This window comes from Seriola dumerili, unplaced genomic scaffold (genome assembly GCF_002260705.1).
Source record: "Seriola dumerili isolate Sdu_G_001 unplaced genomic scaffold, Sdu_1.0 BDQW01000442.1, whole genome shotgun sequence".
Classification (NCBI taxonomy): Eukaryota; Metazoa; Chordata; class Actinopteri; order Carangiformes; family Carangidae; genus Seriola; species Seriola dumerili.
The window spans coordinates 101,827-115,900 of NW_019174697.1; the positions used below are offsets into that span (position 1 = coordinate 101,827).

Here is a 14,074-nt window from a genome sequence, read left to right on the forward strand (position 1 = left end):
TATTTTGACAAAGCTAACACTGCATTTAAATCAAATCCTTTATTTAGCACAGATTTTTGAACTGACCAACATGCTAGGAAATTTGAGTTAATGGCAAACCTAAACTTTAATAACAGGTTATTTATATATTTGGGCTCTCAGTAGTCTATAAACACATCAGTCCCTGCTAGGGGAAACAACATTTGAAGGTGATTCTTGTCAAGAGGGGGGAGAGACTCATGCTTCAACTGACCCACACCTCCACACCAAAGCACATGAATGCATGATTCATATTTTGGTAACGGTGTTATGTTCTAGTATTGTGTCTTAAAGCCTCAGAAATTCAAAGAACTGCAGAGCCTACTGAGAAGCAAAGTGAAGTAGTCATCAGATCTAAATGAGCCCCCTTTACAAACCTATAGCTTTGCTTGTTGATATCTGCAGCTTTAAAACCATCCTGCTTATGGGTGATGAACACACAATAACAACAACACTCACATATAATATAAGAGTTGTGATGATTCATGATTCATGCTTTCGTTTGATTGTATACTTTCTGAATTCTGTTGAATTCTAGTCACTCTTACTCAAATATTCCACTCTGTACAGTTTTTGAAAACATGCCATACCAGGAAATGTGCCTCCTGTTACGTAATGGTACAGTACAATAGGGTATTTTGTTACTCTTTCTGTGACCTCCTGTATGCTGTTTCATGTATCATCCCATTAACTGAAAGCAAAATCTTACATAAATACAGGCCAACATAAAAAAAAAAAAAGAAAAAAAAAAGAACACCACTATCCTTTTGACTCAATAATGCAAAGTGTTTTGGACACAGCGTGCAGACAGCCAGCACCTGTTGCTTTCAGAGCCTGTTGCATCTGTTCAAACTGCTCACCAGACATAACAGCAGGTACCCTCAGAGAGCAGGTGCCACAAAAAAGCTTGGAAATTATCTATGCAAATGGGGTTAGAGATACAGTAAAATAATGCCCACACACACAGAGAGAGAGAGAGAGAGAGAGAGAGAGAGAGAGAGAGAGAGATAAGTAAATAAGAGAGAATAACTGAGATTAGAGAGGACAAATCACGTAGTTTAACTGATTTGAAAATATGCTGCAGCCAATGTGAGAGCCTGTGCATCCTGTATCCCCTACATGTGCACAGAACCCAACCTGTTAACAACAAGATGTATATTTAGGATATCTGTCAAATCACTACAGTGTATGTCTGTGTCCCATGAAAAGACCATGCTACTCGTCTGGAACAATACCAACCCACAATAAAGACCCCCACCCCACCCCACCCCCACTACGTTTTGGAAGAACTGTCTGAGCCTGAAAAACAAACTTATATGAAAAAATAACTTACACCAGTCTCTTTACAACATGAACGCGTTAGAAGAGAAGGTCCAATGGAAAGAGAAAGAGGAACTATCCGCATTACGCACGCCACATTAAACTACAAATATACCATCATTCATCACAGAATTTATTTTAATATCCACCGTATCATATGTATATATAGCCTATCTATGGCGACCGGCCAATTATTACACCAGTTCTACGCACCTTCCAAACTGCCCGCAGCACGCGGTGCCAGCGGTGCCAGCGTTGCCTCCTTGGCCGCGTGGACAGCTCCGCTCTGTCCCCGTGGATCATATTTCCTTCCGCGAGGAGCCCAAATATAACACCAATTACAGCTATTGTAGCCCACAAAGTGCTGAACCACCGTGTGAGGAAGAGTGGGAGGGGATGGGGGGTGGGGGGGTATGGGCGAAGATGGTGGGGATTTCTTATCTTGGCTCGGGAGTCTGGATAAAACTCCCCTTTTTCTCTGTGAGCTTGCAGATCAGGGAGTGGTGCAAACTCTAGGGGCAACTGTTAACCGTGATCCACTTGCTGTAGTCACGTTGACGGCCACCTGTTCCTGCTCTGAGCAACTGCTACATCCTGTTCAACAGAGAGTCCCTGGCAGAATACGAGAAGCCTGGCCTTAGCTCGCACTCTACCACTGCCTGTCTGTCTCTGTGCAGAAATTATTCCTGCACACACACACACACACACACACACACACACACACACACACACACACACACACACACACACACACACACACACACACACACACACACACACACAGTGGGCCTTCACTACCCTTAACACTGCCACATCGCAGTAAGATTAAAATATGCATTAACACCCCACATGACATGGGGACTACAGAATATGATGTACACAAAACTTCCAGTAATTGCATGAATGGATCATTACTCATGTGCATAAGCATGCAACATGCAGGTACACACAAGAGAAGCCCCCACAGTCATGAATAAGTCCAGTCTTGTGACAGGGAGAGGTGGGTGTGCTGTATTATTACAGCAGACCTCAACTTCCTCATCAGGCTCTTCTCCCTAGCTGATTATTTTAAAATGAGGAAATCGACCTTTGAGCTCTGTTTTCATTCTCTCTGACTTGTTTGTGCCTGCAGTTGGGTACCTAGAGTGCATTACTCCATGCTTTGAAGTGAAGGGAAACTTGAGGATGTGCCATTTTAAACACACCCCAGCATCAAGACAGACGCATCACATTACACGTCCAATTTTAAGAGCAAAATATCCCTCAAATTGTTGAAAGAGGGCTTTGTAGACCTAAGCAATGATTGGCTGTACTGGCCTGTTGAGCCACCCACTCTACTGAGCGGAGGATGAGAAGTACATTGTGTCTTTACAGCCAACAGTTGGCGAGCTATCATCTGGCTCAGGACAGTGAGTCCTCGCTTGGCCCCCGTCTGAGTGGGGGAGGGCATCTGGAGTTTCCTTTGGCATGTCTCAGACAGAAAGAGAAAGAAAGAGATTGTTTTGAGAGTGTTCTTCAGAACTTTGAGGTATGAGATGTTTTTCACATTTCAGGCTGTCCTCACTTTTCAACTGTCTTTATCGTTTGGACTTAGGTTTAGGTTTATGATTGGGTTAAAATTAGGTTAACTTAAGGGTAAAGGTTGATGTTCTCACATTGCCAGATCTCCCCACCATGTTTGAGCAGCGCCAGCGAATGAAAAAGGTCAGGTGGAAAAAAAAAAGGTAGAATTAATCTGGTATGCAGCTGACAAAAAAACAGTTGTTTCACATGATGCTTTAAAGGAAACATAAGGACGTAACTGTGCTCAGCCTACCAGAGCGCTTACAAAATATCATTCCACAGGTGAAATATTTTTGATCTTTCACATGGCTTCAGCATTGTGAATGATACAAGTTTTTACCTCAGTATTCAGGCATTATGTAGCTTGTTAGCTTGAGCCTTTGTTGTGAATGTTTCCCATAAAAACATGGACTTTGAAAACTGCAACTGAAAGGGAGCACGGAAGGAAGCAGAATACAGCAGTCAGCCAATGGGAGGCTTATCAAAGCGGTACACACCCACTAGACATGAAGGATCAGGTTATAGTTTGAGTAAGAGCTAAGGTTGTGCATGTAATGATAGAGGGATGTGGTTGTTTTGACCTAATGTGAGTGTGAGTGTGTGTGTGTGTGTGTGCATGTGTGTGTGTGTATATGGTGTTTTCTCTGTGTATCCTTGGGGGCATTAGTCTCTGATTGTGCTGTGCCATGACATTTAACTGTCACTTTGTAACTCCTACTCAACAATTTCTGTCAGCCCAGTAGAGTGAGGTGACACAGTTACCTCTAATGTACCCCAGTATCTGCAGAGAGACACATCAGGGACTAATGTAAAGTACTAATTGTATGCCATTTCATGTAAAGTATTAGGATTTTAAGCCAAACAATGCCAGTTTATACAAAATTAGAAACTTAATAAGCTGTTTGAAGTATTTGACAAAGTGACGAGATAGATTAGCTTTGACAGCTACAGGCTTGGAGCTTCCTCATGGCGTCTAAGACGCACACCATAGAAATGCAAAATCTCTGGGAGCTATTTTTTCTTCCTCCTCTTTTTCTCCCTCCATGTTTCCTGCCAATCTCGACAACAAACTGTCATCTAAAGGTGAGAAAATATCAAAAAGTCATCTAAAAGTAAAAGAATTGGCCAGTTTGTAGAGCCACAACAACCAGTAGCAGAGATAAGGAAGGAGCTGTCTCATTGTGGTTGAATTAGCGTTGCGTCATCTGATGGATGAACACCCATATCATCCCCAGAAACTGTTCTGTTACACATGAACACATAGAGGTGCACACGAAAAAGAGATCATAAATGGATACATGGACATACACACTACACACACATACACTCACACACCACCATGGAGCATGAGGTGAAGTAATATGAGCACCGCCGACTCCTTCTCACCGTCACTGAGACCCCCGAATTAGAACATTCCATGAAGCAAGTGAGTGTGTGTGTGTGTGTGTGTGTGTGTGGGAGAGAGAGAGAGAGAGAGAGAGAGAGAGAGAGAGAGAGAGGCGGGTTGGTGTCTTCACCTGAGATGCAGATAATACACAAAAACTTTTCAACAACTGAGTCCCTATTACTGAAGACTCTAATCAGTACAAAACAATGACCACAGTAAACATCCCGGTCTCATTCTGCAAGACAGTAGCACTGCTTTAGTTCACTCACTTTATGAAGCGCACACACACACACACACACACACACACACACACACACACACACACACACACACACTGTTTTAATGAGCCAACTTTGGTTATGACAACTCACTTTGCTTCACTTGTGCTAATGACCTTTTAACCCCCCCCCCAACTACAGTACATCTGCATGACCCACGCAGCCCCCTCAGCAACATGAAGTACAATCAGAATTTTAACATAAACCCAACTGCACAGCCTTCTGGGAACAACATAGTGGGGTTTCAGCACAACACTGAAACTTCACACCCACCACATTGCTGAAAAAAACAAAACCCTGAAATACTTAACTGTCAGTTTAAAGTCATACAAGCTAAGAAGAACAAACAGTAAATTGAGCCCGAGTCTTACAATGTTGATAACAAAGTGCAATGAATTAAATAAGATTGTGTTTATATGAACAAAAACTCTAAGCTTTCTATTTTCTGTTGGGTTGGGAAGCAGCACTTCTCGACTGTAAAGTGAAAACAATGCCTGTCAACTCAGTGTGCACATAAATGATGAAGAGAAAGTTAAACTTTAACACTAAGAACTGATGAAGCTTGTTAATCTCTTGACAGACTCTCAACAGGCACACAAACACCAGTAAACAGCACGCTGGGAAGTGTATAGATAACAAAATGAACAAGCAGAAATGACATAACATCACATCACACACCATCATACACATCATCATACACATATTTCAATGGTGGCGAAGTGGGTATTTTCCTGTGATATTTGCAATGTGCTGCTCCATAATTTATTACAGGATTACTACAGTGGTTTCACCATGTCTGCTCACTTGTTTTTGAGTGTACAGTAGAGATATGTGGGTCTGTGAGATTATTTATTCATAATGCCTGTCATCACAGTGTGTGGGGGTAGTGTCTGGATGGGAGGCAGGGCAAACGTATAGCTCAGATGCTGCTATATTATACAACATATATACAGTAAAGGCCTGTGAGACGTGTCTGCAGTAACAGGAGCTATATGCAGTCTTAGAGAACCATCAGTTTGTTACAGCCTTCGATAATATTGTCAGAATATCAGGTTGCTTCAAGTTACAAATCAGCAGGTTATAGAGTAACCTCCGTCATGACAGGCTGCTGCATACTTAAACTTTATGATGACAGTGCTGCATTTCAAGCTGAAGGCTACAGTAAATAATATGCAACACCTGAGCTAAAACTACCCAGCTTTCAGCTCAGGAATCACTTTAAGTGATGTTGCTCTATGAATTTGCACAAATTCCTATCACCATGCTCGGGACGTAGCACCAACCAGTCTCCACCATTACAGCAGCATATCTACAGTTTCATGCTGCATTTAGAGCATGCAATGAGTGCCTCAACTCTTTCTAAAATAAACCCTGGTTTGCATTGGCAACTGACTATAAGATACGGGCCCATCATTTCAATACAACCTGCTTCTTGTAATATTCCATCAGCACCAGTTGCAGAAATTGGTGATGAGCTGGGAGCTGAATAGTTCCAGGTGTATATATAATTTCTGAAATCTGTAGGTGCTAAAGGATCTCTAATCTTCAGCGGAGGAAAACAAAAACAAGTAAACGGGCTTTGCACACATCAAACAAAATCTCAATTAGAGGTGCAGGAGAAAGTAGCGCGCACCTCTGGATAAGTCACTTACCTCACGCACTATACCAGAGCACCAGGATAAACATATTCATAGACATCCACAGGAGCGCATCAAAATAATGATAATAAAAAAAACAATCTTCATCAGATGCAAAACAACCGCAGCAGCCAGCCCAGGGAGACAGTTCTTGATTCGAGAGCGATTTGGCACTGCATCTCAGAGCATTAGACACAGGTCCCTTGGTCCAGTTTTGATCCTCTGCCCCCCTTTAGTACGTGATGGACACGTTCAACTCAGGTACAGCGAGCCACACACCCTCAGCTTGACAAACCGGGGCTGAGAGGAGATGGTTGTATCGCTCCGCCGGTGATGGTGCCTGAAATGCGCCTCGCACTCACCACCGGGATGCACAGGCAGAGAGCTGCTGCACGGCTACGCATCATCCATACTTCGGCCCCGGTGACGCGGTTTTGTTAGCTCGATCCGACGATTTAACAAAAATGGCTTGTGGGTAATTGTCAGAGGAGCAGCGCAGGGCACTATTTTAATAGCGAGCAAGGATAAAAAAGATGTAAAGGGGCAAGCCGGAACAAGCCGCTTTTCGAGGCGTGGGCTGTCTGGTTTTAAAGGAACAGACCGAGAGGCAGAGCAGCAGCAGCAGCAGCAGCAGTAGCAGAGGATGCGCTTCGACAAGTGCGCGTGTCGAGAGGAAGTTCACACACTAACAAACTCATGTAGTTCCCGCTCGCTTTATTGTCGCTCTGCATTTAGAGAAGTGGAGTAGAAGAAAAAACATGCCTCAGCACAGGGTGCCTTCCCCACCTCTGTTTACTCTCCCGTAACCAAAGCATATAACATGTGTCTAAAAAAATATTTTGAATTGACTTGAATTAAATTTGCATTATTAGGCTATTATTACATTTAAAGTAAGTGAATATATTCAAATCTAATAATCCAGTTGCCTTTCATTTATTGCTGTTTGTAGTGCTTGCAGTGGTCAATAAAACAATGGACTATGTTGACTAGCTTACAGTTGTAATCCTATTAGCTAGATAGCTTCATCCTGCACATTATAATGGATTTAGCCAGGCATCTCCATAGCATTTAACTGGCTCGTTGACCATGTGGCCATTTACCTCTGGTGTTTATAATTGTGTCATACTTTACGGACCTGCTGTCCACTACAGGAGAGGAAAGCCTATATAATATGATTACAGTTTACCATATGTGCAAAATCATATTTTTCAGCTGTAACCATGTTATATACTTTCTATATAGAGAATAAAAACTTTAATCCTAAAGTCTGTTTATCAGGGCAGAAAATTGTTGTTGTGCTGCTTTCTCTGGGCTCAGTTCTGGCCACAACCTTATTGTCATCAAATGCAACAGTCTTCATAGAAGGTTGGTATGGTATGATGCATTATTACTTCAGCAAAACTGATGGAGACTGAGGCTAAAGAATAAGTCATTTCTGTGCTACTAAGTGATGCATCTGGGACTGGAAGGAACTCAATCTCATATGAGCCTGTCAATGAGTCTGGATAAGTTAAATAATAATTGGACCTAACTATCTGAATGTTTTATTTGGGTGCTTCACTCATGTGTGACTCGCTGTCTGGAATGAGCTGTTGGCATACTCAGAGCGGCTGATTATTATCAAAGTGGCCAGTCAGTGTTGCAAACGTGGGATCAGGAGGTCAGCCCACTGCAGTAAAAGCACAAATTCATTTTTAACACCTCACCTTTAATTTATATCTTGACAAAACTAACACAGTGCCATAGAGTTTTCAAGAAACCCAGGCCCTAATAGTGAGTCTTTTTTGATTGAAGAAAATCACAGGCAATTCCAAAAAACGCTACTTCTTTTTTTTTTGTTGTCACACAAAATCTCTTTTACACGATGAAACGAGATGATCCCCAGTGGGCCTTGTACTGGGCCATCATTACAGAGTAGCTTTAGAGAAAAACTCAATTAAATCAAAAAGCAGAATAATTAGTTTATGTCTTAATGGCCATCTATGTCACATCTATGGCCAGAAAGTTAAGCTGTTATTCGCACAGAACATAAAAATCAATAAAAACAAATCTGCCTCAGCTGTACTGAGTGTCTGAATAGTAGTTTGAATTTCCATGTTGTTGAAAGATGATTATTGTGATTTCTAGCTTTGGAGAAACATCAGACAGAAACACATTTCACTGTGATGCTTAGAGTTTTATTATTCAAAGGTAGTCTTGCTGAGAGCATCTTTCTCAGGAATTGCCTGTTCTATATACACACACAGTTACACACACTCACAACTGACCAACCGCTGTTTGATCAGTTGGCCACTGAACAGCTCTACTCAGCTCTACAGAAGCAGCTGTGGGTTAGGAGGAGGGATGGGGGCTGCTCTTTCGCTTCATGCTTCTTCCTTGTGGCTCATCTTGACCTCTTGTGAAAACCATATATCCCGCTATCATCAGAGTAAACAGGTAAAGTAATGGTCATACACATGCATATAAAATTTAGGTTTTAATTATTATAAGACCAAAGAAAATGCTTTTTCTCAATATCCTAATGACTTTTATCTTATTTTTTCTTCTTTTATTCATTCCCATCTTTGTATCTACTACTCCTCTATCTTTCCCATTGCCTTCATCACCCTCATATTTTATACCTCTGTCTCTCATTCATAATGGAGGTACCCTGAATGCCACATTTTATGTTTGTCTGTGTGTGTAAATTGTGTGTGCATGGATGTATTTTGACCTACTCCAGGCAGATACATGTCAAATTAAGTGTAAATTATTTGTCCAGCTAATTCCATCAACATCCTATCACAGACGATGTGTGACTTATGTTCACAGATGAGAATATCACTGTATTGTGTGCACATTGTTCTGGGGTATGGTGTGGCTTTCACTTTTAATGCAAGCTGAATTTGGTTGATACACTTTTCATACACATTTTCTTTGGTGCATCTTTGACTATATGTCTGTGTATTCTCTGGCTCTCTTGTTCACTCACACAAACTCACATAGTCACAGTAATTTTTGTACCAAATATGCGCACTCCACTGTGCATTCATTATTTGTCTGCACACAGACTCACAAATTTCCTGCCCGTGGCGCCTCAGATGCCCTGAGGAGGACGACAACTAGTGCTCCATTCACTGAGATGAGTGACAATGACATTTCTGGGCCGAAAGGATAAAAGAAAGAGAAAAGGAGAGATGTGAAGGGAAGGAACGGAGTTAGAGAGAGCGTGGAAACCCTCTCAGCCATGTGGGACAACCCACTCACTTATAACATAATGCTCAGCGAGCTGCACACAATTTCAGTGGGGCCAAATGGTGAAGCAGTGATTTTCTTTCTTTCTATCTATCTATCTATCTATCTATCTATCTATCTATCTATCTATCTATCTATCTATCTATCTATCTATCTATCTATCTATCTATCTCATCTTATTGTAATAGCATACTAATCTTTGGTTGAAGAGGGAACAGAGGCTCATATTTTCTTGTCTGTACATACTATAAAATGCAGCAGCTGTCTCAGAGGTGTCGGAAACAATGTCTATCTCAACCCTCAATGAGACTGCATCTACTATTATACAAGGCAGATGATATACCATAATAGAATTTGTACACTGCATGCTACTAGATGTGATTCACTAGACGGTATCCACAGAGATGAGGAAAACACTGCACAAGGCACATAGGGTCCCTCAACCCACTACTTTCCATGACCAAATCTTACAATGCAAATGCATTAACTCATTGATTCTCACTCTGTGTAATGGAAGACACTGATGTAGCAGGAAGTGAGATCATCTGCACTCAGCATTTTTTGCTCAAAATCAATGTAACACAAAATGATGTATTTCTTTTAATTGACATACCTTTTCTCTATTACCCTAAATGTCAGAATCATTTGTGACATATTGCTTATTGTGTGTTGACACTGTACTGACACCTTTAAACAATTATTAAGACCAACTGCATTAACTAAACATAAACTAAAAGTGCGACTTCATTGTCAGTGCAAAGCATCCTCAAGCAAATTTTGCAGGCTACTCTTACCATGAGTATCCTTCAGGTGGCGTCTGAGGCCTGGCTTGTGTGCAAAGTGCACAGCACAGTAGTTACAATTAGGGGGTCTGTCCCCTGTATGCAGGTTGAGATGGTCTTGCAGCGGGGCTTTCTGAGAAAATGTCTTGTGGCACAACGGGCATCTGAAAGGCTTGACACCGGTGTGGGCGTGTATGTGGTGAGACAGGTTACTCTTCTGGGAAAAACCTTTCCCACAGACTAAACACAGGTACTGTCTGTGTTCCTTCAAGTGCCCCATGTAGCTCTCCAAGTGCTGGAAGACTCTGTCACACCTCCTGCACAGGTATGGTCTCTGGACCAATTTGCAGTCTGAATCATCTGTCAGCTCATCTCCAGAACAATGACTCTTTGACAGATGTGCTGGAGAGAGGCCAAATATATTGGAATCCATCAGCTCTCCACGTTCTTGCAGTTGAGCTGCCACTGAGAGAGTTTCATCCGGGCTTCGGGAGCTGTCCACCACCTCTTCATGTTGAGCAGAACTTCCCATGGTTGTGGAGGATATATGATCTCGGACAGCTGTAGGAGGGTGTAGATTACATTTTAAGGCTTCTGTAATGTGGTGAACTTGATAGGATGGCTTGCTTGTGTGAACAGCCAGGATGCCTCCACCGTCCTCTGACTCAAGCATGTTGAGACAACATGCTGTGTCTTCTATTTTAGCTTTAACCACTCTCCTATCCCCTCTAACCTCTCTCAGTCCTTGATTATGCACCTTGGCTGCCTGACTCACCCTCAACTTGGACTGAATCACAATCGCTCCCCCTCCCTCGGTAATTGTTTCCTGGATACTGGTGCTGGGTTGGGCTGCATCCCTTTCCTCCTGATTTTTTGAACTGGGGCCTGGCCAGCCACTGTCTGGCTGCAGGATTTCCTTCTCTTCTGATGGTCCCTCCAATTTCAAGAAAGCCAGAGTTGGACTAAGGTACTGGGACACAGCCTGGGAACATTTCTTCACCACCTGGCTCATTTGAAGCGCACTGGCTGCAGTGAGGTAGCTCACCAGCTCCCTCAGAGGGACCTGTAGCAGTAATAGATATATCATGGAAATCAAGTAAAACAACAAAGAAAAAAACAACAACACAAGATTCAAATCAAACTTCCCCTTGCAGACTTTAAACATGCACACCAGACAACTATAACCCTGATTAAAGTCCTCTCAGTCATCTATAACTTTTCATATCACTTTCATATCATACCACTCACTCTTGTTGTTGTCACAGCATGTTTGTTCCTTATTTCTGTTTTGATTCGACAACTCTTGATGCTGTTCTTTTATCCTGTCATTCTGACACTTTGTTTTTTGATGTGTTTTTAATTTCATCTTGATTGCACAGTAAAACAGGAAACCTGAGGATGTGGCTATATATTCTGGATATTCTGCTCTGTATAGTTCAGAGAAGCTGTAGATTATATTGTACCTCCAGGAGCCCAGTGTAGCAGGACAGGAGCAGTCTCTTACCAACCTCCACGCTGGACACCACACCCACACTCAGCTCTGCCCGGCCCTCGTGGAGCAGGAATTGGTCACGGAGGAAATCCGAGGATGCTGCGAGCACCACTCTGTGAGCGTGGAAGCGGAGAGGCTGGACAGTGGCGCCCTGAGGACCACCAAGGAGTAGTGTGACATCACAGAAGCGGCGATCCTCTCTCAGAGCGTTCATTTTGCTGAGGATGGAATCGCCGTGGGTGGGGAGATGAAACTTTAAAGTGTCAGAGGAGCCTGACATGATGGTCTGTCTAATTAAAAAAAAAAAAGTTAGTGCACAGTTTTGTTAGTGTGTAAATACAGAAATATTAGCTTTAATGTAGCTTTATTATCCCATAATTGTCTGTTAGTACGAAGACAAATAGGTTACTGTTTTTTTCTGCTTCTTGTAGTTGAAACAATGAGCATATTGACATTGAACCATGATCAAGGTGACACTATATACATTGGGCCTATAGCAATTGATTTAAAGCCAAATCACAATTCCCACATCATCATCATCATGAGTGGGCTTTAGTCTGCACTTGAGTGATGAAGCTAAATCTGTGCAGTACAGTAAAGTACCAGAGAGAGGATGAGAGAGGGAGAGCACACATGGTCACGATGATCCAGCCCCACCTTTTACAGCAGGCTCATCCCGTCATGATGAATCCAACGGGTGGGGAAACGCTGCTTTTCTTGGTCCAGAAGCACAGTTAACTTTTAGAGAACAGTGGGTCTCTATACTCGAATGACGTTTCACAGTTTAACCACCGTCATTGACAGACGTTGATGATGCTACACACATGCAGGAGGATGAGATGCATCTTTTGGACGGTCATCCCGACTTCCTGTGGCTTCCTGCTGATGACCTGAACGTGAGGCAGCGGGTCTGTTGCTGCGCATGGACTGATTCACCCCTTCAGTGCCGCTACTTCACCCGTGGGTTTTTACATAAGCAAGCGAGCGTGTAACTCAGCATCATCAAAGAGGTGCAATACTAAAAACCAACCGCTTGGTGGTGATAATGCTCACACAATCTACAGCAGCTCCATCACTCTCAGAGCTGCACAGTTTAGTTTTTCTATAATGGACTACATTAGCAATGCAATAGAATGAATTCATGAGTTGATTATCTATGTTTATATTTATAGCCTATAAGCATATACAGTAAAAGATTAATTCAAGAATAGATTTTTTTGTCCTTTGAGGCCCAATTCCCATTGTGCTCAAAGTGCAACATGAAGACAATTATAAAATTTTGCTGCTTGCAAAAAACAAAAACAAAGAAGAAAGAAAAAAAACCCAACAACTAAATATTGAAGCTTCTGATGTGCAAAAAGAGAGCATTTCATATGTTGGGGTTGCTGCCTGCTGTCTGTGAGCCTTTTTGGTAGTTCAGATTTCTCACTGTATTTCATGTGAAGAAGCGAGGTTAGAACTTCACCTCCATATGTCGTGGAGAATATGCAGCGCCTGTGGTTTATTGTGAAATGTACTTCACTTCCTTAGTCAATAATGCTCAGTAAACTCTGCAGTGGCGATGAGACTGACGTTTGCGGTCCACAAGAACCGCCTGAGGTGAAACAGAAGTCACAGGAGAGTTAGTCTACAAGAACTTAAACATACTGAGCATTGTTTTATTTCTGTTTCGCAAAGAAGAAGCAGAACTCCAAATGCCAACCGCCCACACACACACACACACACACCCACACACACACAACCCTACACACAAAATATGTATTTACTGAGTTAATCCAAAAGAGAAAGCATGTGAGGAAAGTCAGTGGGTGGAGCCAGACATCTGTCAGTATTTAGTGAATTTGTTACAGTTATTCTGCTAAAACATGTTATTAGCATCTGTGTTGTCAGCCATCCATCAGATGACAGAACCTGCTATCAGTTACAATGTAAGTTACAAATGAAAGTGAGTGAGTGCAGGAGTTCATATCAGAAAAAAAGAAAAAGAGGAGCACGTGAGTATCCTGGAACAAACCGTTTTCCAATTCTTCCAATGCAGCCAGTCTTATGAAAGATGAGTCATATCATGAGGTTAAGTCACCGCCAGAAACACCACCTCCATAATCGCATCATTCCATAGTCATCAAAACCACCCTCTCTGAGTACCTGTCAGTCATTCTCTAGGGAGATGGTACAGTATGTACTAGTTCACAATATGGGGTTTTAATTGTAAGGCTGAAATATAATCCAGTTTCGAGGGAAAAAACTAAAAAATAATCAGCTTTCATGCTTACAACATTATCACTGCACTTGTTGCTCAAGGCTATTACACATTAAAGCAGAAAAAAGACTCCACCAGCTCTGTTAATATTTATTCCCATTTT

The 14,074-nt window shown here is 42.1% G+C and overlaps 3 protein-coding genes across 4 annotated transcripts in view; 1 reads left to right on the top strand and 2 right to left on the bottom strand.

The window, feature by feature from the left end:
• Window positions 1-6,767, bottom strand: part of rc3h2 (ring finger and CCCH-type domains 2) — a 26,632-nt gene extending 19,865 nt beyond the window's left edge. For both annotated transcript variants that reach the window (XM_022762108.1, XM_022762107.1), the window contains exon 1: window positions 6,219-6,767. The gene's annotated coding sequence lies outside the window, so the exon portion shown is untranslated. The remainder of the gene's footprint in view (window positions 1-6,218) is intronic.
• Window positions 4,092-11,991, bottom strand: LOC111234255 (zinc finger and BTB domain-containing protein 26-like). Its single transcript, XM_022762226.1, has 3 exons — window positions 11,683-11,991; window positions 10,232-11,282; window positions 4,092-4,144 (listed from the first exon to the last, which is right to left on the bottom strand). The coding sequence occupies exons 1-3, from the start codon at window positions 11,989-11,991 to the stop codon at window positions 4,092-4,094; spliced, it is 1,413 nt and encodes a 470-aa protein (XP_022617947.1).
• A 1,596-nt stretch (window positions 11,992-13,587) lies between these two features.
• The window catches only part of jak2 (Janus kinase 2), a 31,792-nt gene continuing 31,305 nt past the window's right edge, over window positions 13,588-14,074 (top strand). Inside the window, exon 1 of the mRNA XM_022762104.1 lies at window positions 13,588-13,639. The gene's annotated coding sequence lies outside the window, so the exon portion shown is untranslated. The remainder of the gene's footprint in view (window positions 13,640-14,074) is intronic.